The sequence below is a fragment of the Vigna radiata genome, chromosome 11 (genome assembly GCF_000741045.1).
Source record: "Vigna radiata var. radiata cultivar VC1973A chromosome 11, Vradiata_ver6, whole genome shotgun sequence".
Lineage (NCBI taxonomy): Eukaryota > Viridiplantae > Streptophyta > Magnoliopsida > Fabales > Fabaceae > Vigna > Vigna radiata.
The window spans coordinates 16,540,685-16,556,792 of NC_028361.1; the positions used below are offsets into that span (position 1 = coordinate 16,540,685).

A 16,108-nucleotide genomic window follows, 5' to 3' on the forward strand; every position below is an offset into this window, starting at 1 on the left:
TAGAAAACTCTGGTTTTAGTCTTTTTTACCAATTTTTTTTAACTTTATTTGTTGTTTCAAGCACGTTTCTTAGTTAATATTGAAGCAAAAATGTGTAAACAATCCAAATGTTATAATGAAACATGTTTAAAACAACAAATAAAGTTTAAAAAAATTGATAAAAATGACTAAAACCAGAGTTTTCTAAAGTTGAAGGACTAAATTGTACCATAGTTTGAAAATGGACTAAAACCAAAATCGTCCCATAGTATAGGGACTAAAAACATATTTAACCCGTTTTTTTATAATTTATTTCATCATGTTAATCTTTGGCTGGAAAAAAAATCAATGACATTTTATATTATTGATTGTATTTTCATAGAGTCAAATATATTTTGTAAAAACTCCAACTTAAAACATTCAAAATTTTAAAGATACTCCTCATTTTTTTTAAGTACACTTTATTCTCACATAACTCAAACAAAAAGCTCCAACTTCAAGCACTCTACTTTAACCAAGTGCATTAGGTGGTAATAAATGCGATAATTAATGAATGTAATAAATGAACCTCATAGAATAAGTTATTTATAGGATGAGTCTGGACCACATGGTCTAATTACCACCTTAACCTTGCTTTAACATTTTCTTGTTTAGCTTAATCATGATTTACCAGTATCAACGGTCTATCTAGTATGATTTTGCCTTGACCGCATACGTTTGGGACAAATATATGCTAGTTTAAGTGGTTTATATGTGTTCGAACATATATAAGATGTATATTGACATGGTTGAGATGTACTTGATCATGTTTAGTACACCAACCCTAGACTTAACATGTCAAATGTTAAAGTCTTGTAGAATGTCACCATAATGTCATCTTTGATCTGATAATCATCAGGTCGGTCTTCGATTTTTGTCATGGTGATGATGTGCAAAGAAAATTTGTATTTATTTGATTATGTGTTTGTATAAGTATAGAAGTTCTTTAAACTCTAAAAACTATCCACAAAGATAAAAAATTGAATTTATCATTAACTAATCTAATAATATTAGTAAAAGAGACCAAATTAATTTTAATTACAAAATATATAATTCAAATTGTAAAAAAAATTAAAATAAAAAATAAATTATCAACTTAAATATATGAATCAAATTATCAATTAAACTTAAAACTTGTATTAATTTTGACATTTTGTATAAAAGAAAGGAGTTGTGAAATAATCACAGGAATAACAACCTCTTTAATTTCACAACTTATCTCGTCAACTATAACGTCATGATTTTTTAACTACTATTATTTATAGTAATATATAATGGTCCATATAATGTATGTAAATTATTTTTTTTTAATTTATTCTTCATAATTTTTTTAAAATTGTAATACAAAATTCACAATATCGAGTATTAATTTAAAGAAAATAAATATGTTAAGATATAGTAAAAACCCAAAAAGGAAAGAAACTAAAAGAAGAGTAAAAACACGCGTCCATATATTTTAAAAAAGAGAAACAAGTATTCATATTTAAAAATATTTTAAATAAAATACAATTGTAAGTATTTAAAATTTATAAAGTTATTATACGTCAAATAAATAATATATTTTATTATTTTATTTTATGTAATAAATAAATTTATATAAAAATATATATTTATTTATAAAAACATTATGAAAAGATATAATAAAATGTTACATCTAAATTTTTCATTATTATTGAAATAAACTCTTTTAATATTTAATATAGTAACAAATATAACCGTCTCTACGTCTAGAAAAATATTTGTTAAAGCTTTTAATTTACATTAATTATAGAGAAGCGTATAGGATTTTAAAAGTATTACGTTGACAAAAAGTCTTGGGGATTTTAAAGACGGTGCAGAAATGTCATGATTTATCATTTTTTTCAAATTATCGATTAAGACCTTGTAGTTGAATTTATATTACAAGAAATTAAATTTGAAAGAACTTCATGCAATTATAGATTTTAGAGAGTTGATAACCTTTTAAAGAAAACATTCAAAAATAAAAAATCAATAAAATAAAAAATATCGGGATGAAGAAAAGTAACACTTGTTTAAAATTTGTAATGACTGTTTGATTCTAATTTGATATAATTTTTTTCCAGTACTATATGTATTAATATCTTAATTGATTTTGGTTAAAATAAAAAATTCGAACTTGGGCGTGTTTTTAGGCATATTACAAATAATTTTTTATTGTTTTAATTGAAAAATCATTTGAATGATTTTCTTTGTGAAAAATTATTAAGTTTTATATATAATTACTTTTGTCTCTTTAATTTTTTAATATATTTTGAAATATTAAAATTAGCATACATAAATATATTTTGAAAACACACAAAAAAATATTAAAATTCAATAAAAAAATCAAATTAGTCACTTATCTAAAAGAATGAATAATATGGTCTACTGGTAAAATAAAAATGTAAAAACCTAAAAAATAAAATATTAAAATTAATTGATATTTTACAATAATAAGACTGATCATTTTAATGTTAAAATAACTCAATAATATAAATAGAATTTCATAAACAAGTCTTATTATTTAAAATCTTTATCATTTTCCAAAACTCTTTCCTTGATTTCTCTTCTTTCTTTCTAAGAAGTCTTACTCCTGGTTCATCTGTTTGACGATTAGGAGGTGTTAGGAGATCACAACAATGCATTTTTCATCATTTACCAATCAATGTTTCTTTTAGAGCAAATAAGTTTCTATTCTTTTTTCTTTAATTCTTAGTTTAAGACACGTACAAATAGAATATTTCACATGTGTCGTTTATTTTCTTTTTCTAACTCTTTGTCTATAAGTGGTCCTAAAGACTTATTTTTATCACGATTATGTAGTTTGTAAGCGTTTCTATAGTTTCTTAAGCTGAGACAAAAGTAGTATGTTGTATAGAGTTGTGGTAGTATTTCTAATAACTTAAGGGAAGCTGATGTTTTTTTTTTTTTGAGTTATGAAGTATGAGATAGTTAATAGTATATGAGATTAATGTATGGTGGTTGTTATACTTGAAATGAGTGTTTTTAGTATTTAAATGTGTTTGAATGAATGAACTTTGTTGAATAATTCTGTTTGGACTTGATTATTGTCACGGGTGTTGTTGTTCTGAAGTTTGGTGGTGTCAAATTGCTTATAATGTTGAGAAGAAGTGGATTAGACTAAGTTATAAGTTATTTTTGTCTAAAATGGAGGTTTTGATAGGTGAGTTTTATAAGTTAGGGTCTAAGGGAAGAAACAACAATTTAAGACATGTTGTAAGATCATTTGAAATTTGTTGGTTTAAGAGAAATCTAACATGGAAATAAGTATGAGTCAATAGGGTGGTTTTAGAAGGTTTTAAACACTTTGGAGTAGTCAAGTTGTTTTGAACATCTATATTGAATTAGAAACATATTTTTAAATCATTCAGAGTGCCTAAAAAATCATATTAATTAGTTAGATAAATATAAAAATAATCAAAATTAAATTAGAGATGAATACTTTTTGTTATAAAATTAAATATTTATAAACTTTTTGAGTCTATAAAATATAAAAAGTAAAAATAATAGATTATTATATTATATAGAACTGTAGATATCTTCGTAATATACGATAATAAATTATTATAATATAAGATATTAATTGTGAATATTTTAATATATAAAATAATTTGATGATAAATATCTTAACACAATATTATAATATGAAATATATCATTATATCATAAAGTATTAATATGTATTTTAATTATATAACCGAGTATGATAATGTATTATTATATTACATGATATTAATAATAGATATTTTAGTAATATAATAAGTTATTATATTATAGGATATTAATTATAATATTTTAAAGATATTTGGGGTACGTATTATATTATATTATATATTGTATATACTAATACTCCAATATACATCTCCTTAGAAATAGTGTGAGTTTAATTTCCATCCATCTATGGATAAATTATTTTCTCATTGTAAGTAAGCTTTAATTCTACGTTTCATCATTATATATGTACATCAATAATATTTATTTTATCAATGTGTAATTTAATAATTAAACTTCATCAATTTTGTATCCGAATTATGCATTGTTTTTGGAAGCATTGGTGTTGTTGGAATAGCATGATTAATCCCAGTCAAAGCACTAGAAAACAGAAACATAATTATACAGATTCATAACATGTTGACCATTTTCCATGATGATTCAGCAACTCACAGGAGTCTAGATTGTGGGAAAAGCTGGAAGATGATGATGTCTGTTTATATGTATGTGTTCTTTCTACAGACAGACATAAAAGTGCTTTTGTTGTTTAACCATGTTGCTCATGATTGCAGGATTAATTCTGTTCAACCTTTAACGTACTTCCACTGTACTGTGCAAACCCTAATGCTTCATCATTTCATCCTAGTTTTTTATTCCTAAAATATATAAGAATGCATAACTGAACCACTACCCTTAAAATTACATTCCTCTTGTAAAAAAATTTAGTGCACTCTAATTTTTGTTTGAATTAAATAAGTTTTAGATTTCTTAAAAAATATTTATATATTTTTTTGTTTTTAATAGTGTGCTTATTTTGGAATTGATTTTTATTTTTATTTTTAATTTTTGGTCTCTCAAATTATTTTTTCCATCACAATAATTGATTTTTTTTTTATCATATGAAGATGTATACTATAACAAAAATAGCTTAATATATAGATGAGCTATCTTAATTTAAATAATTTTGATTAGACTTGATTAGTTCATCTTATAAGATTTTATTATAGTTTATGTGTGTTTAGATAAAAAAAAAGTTTATAAAACCAAAAAAATCCTTTATAAAAAGTAGTTTAGAGATCCAAATAATCATAAAACCTTATAGACTAAGAATAACTTACGAGTCTTTTTTTAACATATTAATTATTTTATTTCTAATAATATGGAAAAATTATCTAAATATGAGTCTGTATTCTTGAATCAAATTTTGCAATTATATTAACATCTATTATTTTTTTTATTTTATAAAATTGTGTGTATTTTTTCAATTTTGATATACGGAAATATTTATGTTATATTAGTATTGTTTTATAAAAATAATAACTTATTTGATTTTTAAAGGATAATTCTTGAGAAAAAAACATTTTTTTTCTAAATTGAAACTGTGTCAAAATTAAAATTAAGTTAAAAACTTATTTATATATAATTTTTTTAAATAATTTATTAAAATAATTCATAAAAACTTTCAAAACATGAAAGGATTAAAAGAAAATGTTATTTTACGATTATATTCGAATATAAGTAATTTTTAAACTTATAAAAAATATTTATTTTGAACTTAAAAAACAAATTGAACATATATTATATTTCAATTTTTCAAAATAATCAAAATTATACATCTAAACTAGATGCTTATTCTTCTCCGATGCGAATCACGCACTTCATTCCTTGCAGCGCTGCTCTTTTCTAATCCGTTAATCTCTGTCACGTAGAGGGGGTGGACCTGCAGAAAACACACGGACGCTCAAGTCAGATACGTGTCTTAAAGTCTCAATGTGATTCTGGAATCAGATGATCTTACCTAATGGTCATTCACCTTACATTTATAAGTTTTGCAATTACTCTGTCCATTGAATGCCATTAATGCAATATAAATATAATTTGTTAATTATATATTCAGTGGATTCCAAATAATATATCATGTCAATCATTCATAAATAATATATATGCATTTGATACGACAATTACTCATCTTAATTGTTTATTAATTGTATTAAATGCTTACTGGTCGGTGTCCTCTTGCAGACGGTACTGGTCGGTCGTCCCTTCGTGTAGTATAATTATAATTAAAAAATCATTTTGAATAGCTATTTGTAAAAACAAAATTTATATATTCTTCTGAAATAATAAGTTTTTATAATTAGAAGCAAATATAAATTATGTTCCGTTTTTTCAAAATTTGTATAAAATAATCATTACACTCGTTTCAATCAAAATTATTTTTTATATTACATAATAAAAAATTACTCTTTTGTTTAATAAAAATTTTTAACTGTAATTTTTGTTAGGTATTCAACATTGCAGAAAAATGTTTAGAGTGAAAAAGAAAAAAGATACTTATAAAATATGATGTGAAACTTAAAAACTATTGGAAGAAGATTGCAAAGCAAGGAAAGAAATAAATAAAAATGACCCAATCCCACCTTAAACTTGCTTCAACCCACTTTACATGGATTTGTGTGGGTTGAAACTTTTAAAAAAGCTCCTATTATGTGGACTAAACAAATAGGTCTTAGTATTATAAGAGACTCATTTAAGCTTAAATAATAGCTTTAGTAAGTTTATAACACCAAGGACTAATTTAAGTAAAAGTTCATATACAATCAAAATTCCTCTCACGAGTTAGTTTAAAACCAATTTATGAACAATTTTTAAAATAATTTTTTTTCTTTGAAAACGATGATGAAAAAAATATATTTATTTAATTTATTATATATATATATATATATATATATATATATATATATATATTAATCACTGATTCATGAAATTAAGAGAAACAACTTAATGACCCAAAAAGTTAGTGAAGTCGTACCTAAGAGGAAGAATTAAAGATAAGTTAAAGCAAGGTGCTCAATATAAATAAGTTTTTCTTGTTTACTTAGTTATTCTACACTTTCACTTTTTCATTGGAGTTGTTAGACCAATAAACTCAGTTTCTAAAATCAGAGGAAATTATGGGTTATAACTTTAACATTTCTTCCTATGGTTGCTTTGTTAGTTGTCATCATTTAATATACATTTACAAATTGACATGGAATTCACCCTTATCTCATACTTTTTGACTTAAAATTAAAGATGAAACTAGTGAATGATGACTATAACTGAGTCAACACAATTTGTGTTCTTCTAAATTTTTTTATGATGATATATGTATAATTTAATGTAATTCTTTATTATTATTATTATTATTATTTTATCTTTAAGTGTTATGAAAGTATATATTTAAAATTTGTTCATGTTGTTCCAATAACTTCAAGTTTGTATTTGTGAAAACGAAATAATTCCATGCGTATTATTTTGTATAGAAATATTCATGTTAATTGTGTGATGCATATATTTTTACATTTTTATATTAAATCAAATGAATATCTTTTTTATCAATAAAAAAGAAAATATATGATGGTATAATGGGTAAAATAAAAAGGATAAACAAATAATATGGAAGTTTAAGCTATGTTTATATGTGGTTATCTTTAATTATGAACAAATCATTCATCTCTCATCAAAGGCGCCCATGGCCTAATGGATAAGGCGCTTGACTTCTAATCAAGCGATTGTGGGTTCGAGTCCCACTGGGCGTGTGGCTTTTATGATTTGAATAAGGAATTTTTATCTTTTTCTTAAACACAAATTTCTCCTTTCCATAACCCAGAGAGACATACCAATATATTTATAATTTTTTTATAGATGTTTGTAGGTAAAAACTTAGAAAAAATAGTGTGAATTGATTATTTTAATATTTAAAAGTTTTATTATAAATTTTTTTTTGTTAGTAAGGAATTTTATTATTTTAAAACACATTATTTTTTGTAGGAATATATAATTTTTTTAGAGTTTTTTAAACTTTGTTTTTAAGAGTTTTTTTTTTGTTTGTTTGATTGAAGAATTGATAGCATTTCTTTTAGTTAGGTTGAGTCAAAATTAGAAAAAATGTCATTAAGAGTTTACCTTATCGTTTCTTTTATGTTTCTTGTGTTTTAGGAATAGATGTTGGTGCACCTTTGGTGAAAGGTAGAATAATGATTTGAAGTAGTCTATTTTTTTTTTTTCCAATAGTTATTTTGTATAGGAGTTTTAAAAACTCTAAGTTATCTTAATTGTTTTATATACATTTTATTTGTATGGTTATTTATTTTTGGAGATAATTATATTAATACTATATATGTTATTTATTTAGTGAGACAATATACTTTGTTTTATTGATTTTATAATGTCTTATTTTATCACTTGTAAGCTTTTAAAATGGGATTTTACAGTACATATAACAATTTCCAAATTAAGTTGAACTAAAAGCATGATAACAATAGATGATTTAATGTTTTTGTTTTGGGATATGTAATTGATTATCTATAATTGGTAATCTATTTTTGAACACTTTCACATTATTAAAGACACTAGTGGGAGAATACTCTGAACTCATACTTCATAAATCTCATTTGTGTCACGTCCACACATTAAAAGAAAATTTTTAAATAACAATTAATTTTAGAGATAAAAAATATTTAGTTACTATATTGACTAATTTATATATCAATTTATAAACTAAAACTTATTGATATCTAAAATACTTTCTATTGCAAAACTTATAATTGATTTGTGAATCAGACTCTAAATTGGTTTCTAATATTAGTTATTAAGATTTTAGTTGCTAAAGAAATCAATATCTAAATTAGTTTTTAATTAATTAATGATCAATTTAGAGACAAATTTCTTTAGTAAATAGATATTCATAAGTTATTATAATTCGTAAGACAGACTAACTTAAATGAATGATGCATATGCAAAACAAAAGGATATTAATATATTAAATATTTACCGTCCCCAACATCCAAATGACAATCAGTTATATGATTTAAAAGGCATTTGTACCTTTCTATGAATCCACGAATATTCACTTAAACAACCATAGCTGATGAATTTTATGTTTGTTAGTACACTAACAAATGTAAATTTATATTTGAGCTCAGATTTGATTATATGTAGAAAAAAAGGTTAGGACTATACAACATTCCTCATAAAGATGATTACTCAAAATTAAGTATTTTATTTATACTTTTAAAATATTTATCTCACCCTGAAAATAATTAAAACGTTAATTTAAACAAATATTAATTCAGATTTTATTATTTAAGTATAAATTAGTTAATGTTATAATTACTATGTAAAATATGATATAAGAAAGAAAACAAAAGGTAAAACAAAATTAGCTCAATAGGAGTGAATCTTAGCTCTACTTATAACCAAATGTAGTGGATAATAGAAATTAATTAATTCTTGGTGTAAAAAAACACCTCATGTATTGTCACAATTCATATATTTTATATTTCATTATTTAGAGAAAAAAAAAAGAACTAAAGTTAAAATGACATTACATTCAATTCTCTACACATTATCCAAAATTCTGATTAAATTACGAAATTTAATAGTCATGTTTCTGAACTCGAATACAAAGAAAGACAAAGAAAGACTTTATCTTCCATGATTTGATTTTATTTTTCTTTTAAGAAAATACATTGAATGCATGTGAGCATAAACATAAACCTTATTATGAGAAGCTGAAAATAAAACCTGCATTTATGTGTAGTTGCTACAAAACAATTAAATCGGGAAGAACACAATTGTTAGAAACAGGAACATAGGGTACGAGGCTGAAAGAATAGTCGAGAAAAGGGTTATTTGCTGTGACAGTTGAACCATCCATAACATCAACTGCTAAATCATCCTCAAACACTTCCCATTGCTCTGTGATCACAGTCTTCAAATCCGTCTGCTTCGTCTCCTCAAACCTCACAATGGCTCTGCAATTATTATCCTCAACACCATTTTCCTCATCACTTTCCTCACTCTCCATCTCTTTTCCGTCTCTGATTCTTATCAGTTCTTCAATGTCTTTCTCATCCACCCTCACAATTTCAGGGCAGTCCGAAACATTAAGGATACCAATCTCCTTACAGAAGTTGAAGTACGTAGTCATCTTGTTCCCTTGCAATTCAGCTTTTCTCACAACTTCCAGACCAACCCTAGCTTCCTCTTCCCCACCCATGTCGAGTATTCTCTCCACAACTCGATGAACCCTAGCAGAAAACTTCTCATACACTTCCAAAACCTCGTCCATGACACAATCCATGGCCTCAAGAACAAGCACCACGTTCATGCGGGGGCTCCTGGGCTTCACTTGCAGAAGCAAATCGATCAAATCAAGCAGCTTCTCCAAGCTCTTCAGCTCTTCCATCACGCTCTCTTCCTTCTCCTTTCCTCCACGTTTGGTCTCTCTCATTGCTTCCATCCTCACAAACGCTGATTTTTGGTCCAAATACAAGAAATAAGCCCTAACAAAGGCATTGTAAACCCAGGCCCTGTTAGGGTTTACGTGTCCGTCGCTGAACAACGACAAATCAAACGGCAACCTTCCCATCTTCTGCACCCCGGGAAGATCAAAACAGAAGACCCCATGAATGAGCATCAAGCCCTTGAGTGCCACAACCCAAGAACGAGTCTTTTCCATCCTGATTGAAAGAGTGTAGAGAAGAGGCTGAAGGTACAAGGGTGAGGTGCGTAGCCATTTGAAAACCCTCTGAACGTTCTTGTAATCCATGCATTGTTCGTCGTGGCTTGTTGCCTTGATGATGACCATTTCAAGATCAGGGTTCCTGCATGGACCACTGGGTAAGAGCCTCGCCACCCAAATGCTGTACCTATCCTTCAACGCTCCAGTGGCCTTGATCCACAGCGTCATCTTCTCTGTGTTGTGATCTTGCAATGCAATATGCAAGAACAACAAGAAGAAGAAGAAGAAGAACAAGAACAAGAATATGTCGTGGAGAGTCTGTTTCTTTTCCTTGTGTTTTTCACCTGGTTTGTAATGTGTGAAGATTGGTTATAGTTTTGGAAGCATGTTGAAGGTGTAAACAACCCATGTTGTGTTGTAAACTTCACATAATTGCTTATATTGTTTGTCTCGCCTTGTATTTTGGGGCATTGATGTGTTGGAATTCGTCAAGGTTTGTTATGCCGCGTACTACGAAGGTGGCTTATCCTTAAAACCACCTTAATTTCGAAGCTTCTTTAGACGATGCATGCATGTAATTTCCCTTTTATTTATTTACTCATTAAATTATTAGCGATTAATATATAATGTTGTTGCTATTCTTACCGTCGTGCATGCACTGTTGTCAACTGTCAAAAATGGAATCTTGTGAATCGTCTCCAGCTTGTCACATTCAAGCTCTGTACACTTGCCACGTTTTCTCTTCAGAAGGATCCAAGTGTCGATTTTGAGAAAATAATAATAATAATAACAATAATATCGAGAATAATGCATGGCCTCTATTTGTTGTCAATTTTGAGACAACAATAATAATAATTTCAAGAATAATGCATGGACTTCTATTTGTTATCAAATCTCGAAGCATATGAGCTCGTTATTTTCTATTTTTGTGAAACTTTATCTTGTTTCTATGTTCACATTTTCATTTTGTAATAAAAAAATTACGGTATTTTATTTTTAATTTTTTTTTTATATAAAAGGAACAAAGTTGTTTTTTCTTATTTTGATGAATGTTTAAAAATGAAATAAAATAGTGTATTTTTAAGTAAAAGAGTGTATATATGTTGTTTCAAGCAAATCATACACTGAGGAAAGATTGATAAATACATAATGTTTAGATCAACTGAGAGAAAAATATTAAAGATTGGATAGCAAAAAATATTTTTCTAATGAAAAAAACAAAATACCTTATAAAATGTTGAAAATAAATTTGTTACATTATGTATTGAATTAAATATATTTTGATAAATTAAATGATATGAGATTAAGTATTATACTCATCCAACTCTCATATCATTTAAAGATTTTTTTTTTAAAATGATATATGGTGATCGTGATAATTTTTTTTAAGTTTACGATATTAACATACAATTAATTTTTTTTTGAAGATTTTAAATTTATAATATTAAAAAACGAAGGTGAAAAGCTTATCTTAAGATTAATTGTATTTTCTCTTTAGTAAACATTGGTCACAATCTAAAGATTGTCTCAATTATTAATAGAGTTCAAATGAAATTAATAAAGTTTTTATATTAATATTTTCTTTACCATACTAGAAATATTAATTATACTATTTATCCAAAAGAATGTTATCTCATGAAAGATAATCATGAATTGTTTTAAAAAATATATATATATATCTACGGATGAAAAACAATTAATTAGTGATATATGTACCAAATTCTATCAGTATACAAATTTTGTTCGGTAGCATATAAAATATAAAGTGTTTGATAAAATGAATAAATTATTAATTTATTTGAGTAGTTTATTAGTTAATTCTCTATTAATATAAAATCTTTTAGTGAATACTCCAATATATATTATTTAAAGATTTAATAAGATTTTATTAAACCTAAGTCTTACTTTATTAAATCCAAAATGAAATTATGTATACTTTTATATTAATCCGTCTCTTCTTAAATTAACTACACTTATACTGCATCTTTTATTTGTTGAGTTGATGAAAATAGTATATTTTGAAAAGTTTCATATTAACCAATAGAATCGGTGTTAACAATTATATAATGGGAAGTTTATAGTGATAGTTACTTCAAGTTAAAGACATTTTAAATTTGCATTTGATTTTTTCATACTTTTGTACTTTTGAATTAAATTTTTGTTTTGAGTCTCTAGGATTAAAAAATATAAGAGTTGTCTATATTGTAAACATTTTTACATTTTTTTTATTGTCATTAAACAACGATTATAGTTTTTCTTTGATTTTGGAATTTTTTTTATTATATTTTTATATTGATGTTATTTATCTATTAACAACAAGATAATTCTTAAGGATAAAAGATGTTAATTTCGTGATACCACATTTTTTTTCCTTAGCATTTATCTTTCCCTCCATTTTATTTTTGTACTCTCATTCTTTTTGTTTTAAATTATTTCTCTCTCTCTCTCTCTACAAGAAAAATCAAAGTAACATCTAAATAATTATTTAAAAACAAAAAATTCAAACTTTGAGCTTTTGGCTGATTTTTCCAATTTTTATCTATTATGATTTTTTCAATTTTGTTTTTTCTAATTTTTATCTATATGAATTTTTTATTTCCAATTTTTATCAAACTAATTCAACTCCAAACTGGTTTCATGGTCAAAATGAAACAAACAGGAAACCAGTTTACCAATTTTTCGGTTGACATGGTTGATTAGGTTCTACAACATATAAGCATAATTTGATTACACTATCAAAAATAATTTATACCATTTTTCATCCTAAATAAATTGGTCAAATGGATTAATTCAAGTCAATTTTTCATGAGTCATATGTTTCTTGATTTAACCTAACTCAATTAACTCATTGGATAAAGACTAAATGAACTCCTTATTATTTTCCTAAAGTTATATAATTTTACGAGAATATATAAAATTAAATATATCTTCATCTGAAAAATTTAGTGACTAAACAAGTTTAGTCTGTTAAACTGAACTAAAGTGACTCAATCCTTTTTAAGATAATATATTAATCATCTGATAGATCTAATCAAAGCTAATTTTAATAACACTAACTAAAAATATCGATCATAATTAAAATGAAATAATGTTCTTATTTTGTACGATCAACATGAACACATTTTTGTGAAATTATTTTCGTATCATGTAAAAAACCTAAGAAAAAAGTTCTTTATAATAATTTATTTTTGATAATTTTTTGACAATATTACGTGGTAACTTCTGATTGGTTCATTTCAAATATTTTTCTAAAAATAAATTCAAACACATCAATAAAGTGGTGACACTTGTCCAATTGTCAAAAGGTTGTTAAAATGTCATGTTCCAAAACCTAGAGGCCGAAATAAGTGTTCCTACACCAATGGATTGAGAAATGAACCATGATATCTTAACAACCTTTTGATAAAAGACTATGTGTCATATTTTATTGGTCCGTAATAGAGTAAAGATGAAAAAAAGTTGAACACGGCATAAAGTAGAAGACCCATAATTCAGGAAATTTTGAAGATAAAATGGATTTCCTGCTTAGTTATATGTTCATGTTTGGTTACAAAAATAACTTTACAGCAACCTATATGCAGTTCGATCTTGTTACTATATCACAATTTGATTTTGCAAGGATATATAACAGAAAAGGGCTAATAAATAATTGTACAAGCAAGAAAGCTATACATGGTGTATAAATATATATACTGCAATATTTGGAATAACAGAGAAAGCAATTAAGCATCACGCTGCTAACCGGTTTCAGATATTTCTGCTTCAGATTTGGCGAAATGTTTGAAAAATATAAAGAAGACTATGCCACAAGGAAGCTCTCTTTCATCCATTTTGCCTGCAGTTGCAACCCAGCATCCTTAAAAGCATTCCAAGCAGACTGATACAACCTCTGATCTAGTCTTGTCCCTTCTGTTTTCATGTCCTGCAAGAGTTTCACCAGATCATCAACCTGACCAATTTTAGTGTACACACCAACCATTATACCTGCCATGGCCCTATCAATAAGGCCACCATTGATTCTGTACTCATCAAACAGTTTCACACAACTTTCAAATTCTCCTGCCTTGTTATAAGCACTGATGATGGTAGTGTAAGTCACCTTATCTGGTGCTACCTTTCTTCTCTTCATCTCTCTCCACAGCTTCTCAAGCTGCTTCAAATTCTTCTCCCTCCCATGCATGTCTATCAATGAGTTATAGATCCACACATTTGGTTTGCACCCTCTTTCTTTCATCTTAGCTACCAACCTTGTTGCACTACTCACCTTCCCAATTCTCCCATACATCACAATCATGCTTGAATAAGCATAAACACATTTGTCAAACCCCTTTTTCTCCATCTCTTCAAACACCTCTTCTGCTTTGCTGCATTGCCCAAGACGCCAATATGCATTTATAACTGAAGCATAGGTTACTTGACCTGGTTCATATCCCTTGGAAACTAGATCCTCAAAAACCTTAACTGCAGCTGAAAACCCTCTTTTCTTGCTAAAGCCATTGACAATAGTACATATTATAGAATCAGAAACCTTCACATCCGCATCATCCATTGCCTTCAGAATCTCCAATGTCTTCTCCAACAAACCTTCATCTATGTACATAAGCATAAGCCTTAAATAGACCTCAGGGTCCTTTATCACTGTTTTGCTTTTAGCTTCTCTGAAAAGTTCCTCAGCCACATCAACCTTGCGTAAACTCGCAAAAGAGTATATCAAGGTGGAATAAATTGAGTATTCAGAAATCCCCTTCTGAGTCATCTCTCTGAAGTAATCAAGTGCTTCAAAAGCCCTTCCAAACTTCCCCAATGACTCGCATAGAATCCCATAAATTTGAGATAAATATCTGGCTGAAGTTCTTAACTTCCTACTTTTAAATTCATGAAACAACTGAACCACTTTGTCACATTCATTAAGTTTAGAGTAAGCTTCCATAATGTGTAAATAACCTACAGAATCCAGAAGAATACCAGTGGATTTCATTCGTTCATAGACCAAAACAGTATTCCTAAACATATGCAGCTTATTATAACTTCCCATGGCAGAACTACAAGCTAAGAAAGCAACCTTACTATCAGAGTTAAAAACATTTAGCAGAACATCAGCAATCCTGAATTTCCTACGCTTAATGCAAAATTTAATCAAGCTAGAGCAAGTAGCCCTATCAGGCAACACATGGTAAACCTGAAAGTCTTCTGAAACTGATAAAATCAAATCCCATTCCTTCAAACTCATCAAGTACCTGATCACATACCTTAGTGTTGATTTGTTAGGCCTAAACTCTGGCCTCTCTTTCAACCTTTGGTAGTAGTCAAACGCAAGTTCCCTTGTTTTTGGATCCTCAAACAACCCACATAAAAACTCGTTCAAGTTCTCAGCTTCTGGCTTAGAATATTGTTGAACATCAGCAAAGTTAACATCTAAATGGATGATGGGGGTGTTGGAAGGTTCTTCTTCCAAAATGGGTGTGGGAGAAGCTGAGAAATTGACATGGAAGAAGCGTGGGTGAGAAGGTGAGACTGTGCACCAGGAAGGGAAGTGGCACGTGGGGATCACTGCATGCAGGTGATGGGTTGTTCTTGAACAATTTGTGCAAGCAAGAGACCATTCTGCAGAACATGAAATGGCCATGTTGGAAGAGATCGAACACTTTGGTTGAGTTATGAGTACCTTACATAGATGATGTTGTGGCATTCATTATCTCAATAGATATATCTTCAAACATGTGGAGCAAGTTAGCCACAAAGTAAAAACGTGTGGTGCGGAACAACCGAAAATGTTTCATTTCCGATTCCATAACGCCACGTCAATCTTTCCTAGCCATACCCATATTCATCTATTTTGTGCAGCAGAGAA

General features: G+C 27.4%; 2 protein-coding genes and 1 non-coding gene across 3 annotated transcripts; 1 reads left to right on the top strand and 2 right to left on the bottom strand.

Moving 5' to 3' along the window:
* Window positions 1-7,257: 7,257 nt before the first annotated feature.
* Window positions 7,258-7,330, top strand: TRNAR-UCU. Its single transcript has one exon. It is a non-coding gene; the product is annotated as a tRNA-Arg (tRNA).
* A 2,006-nt stretch (window positions 7,331-9,336) lies between these two features.
* On the bottom strand, window positions 9,337-10,485 carry LOC106776829 (putative clathrin assembly protein At1g25240). Its single transcript, XM_014664293.1, has one exon. It carries the CDS (start codon window positions 10,483-10,485, stop codon window positions 9,337-9,339), a length of 1,149 nt encoding a protein of 382 aa, XP_014519779.1.
* A 3,262-nt stretch (window positions 10,486-13,747) lies between these two features.
* Window positions 13,748-15,953, bottom strand: LOC106777992 (pentatricopeptide repeat-containing protein At5g13770, chloroplastic). The gene has a single exon (XM_014665855.2). The coding sequence runs from the start codon at window positions 15,944-15,946 to the stop codon at window positions 14,057-14,059; it is 1,890 nt and encodes a 629-aa protein (XP_014521341.2). The 5' UTR covers window positions 15,947-15,953; the 3' UTR covers window positions 13,748-14,056.
* Window positions 15,954-16,108: the final 155 nt, after the last annotated feature.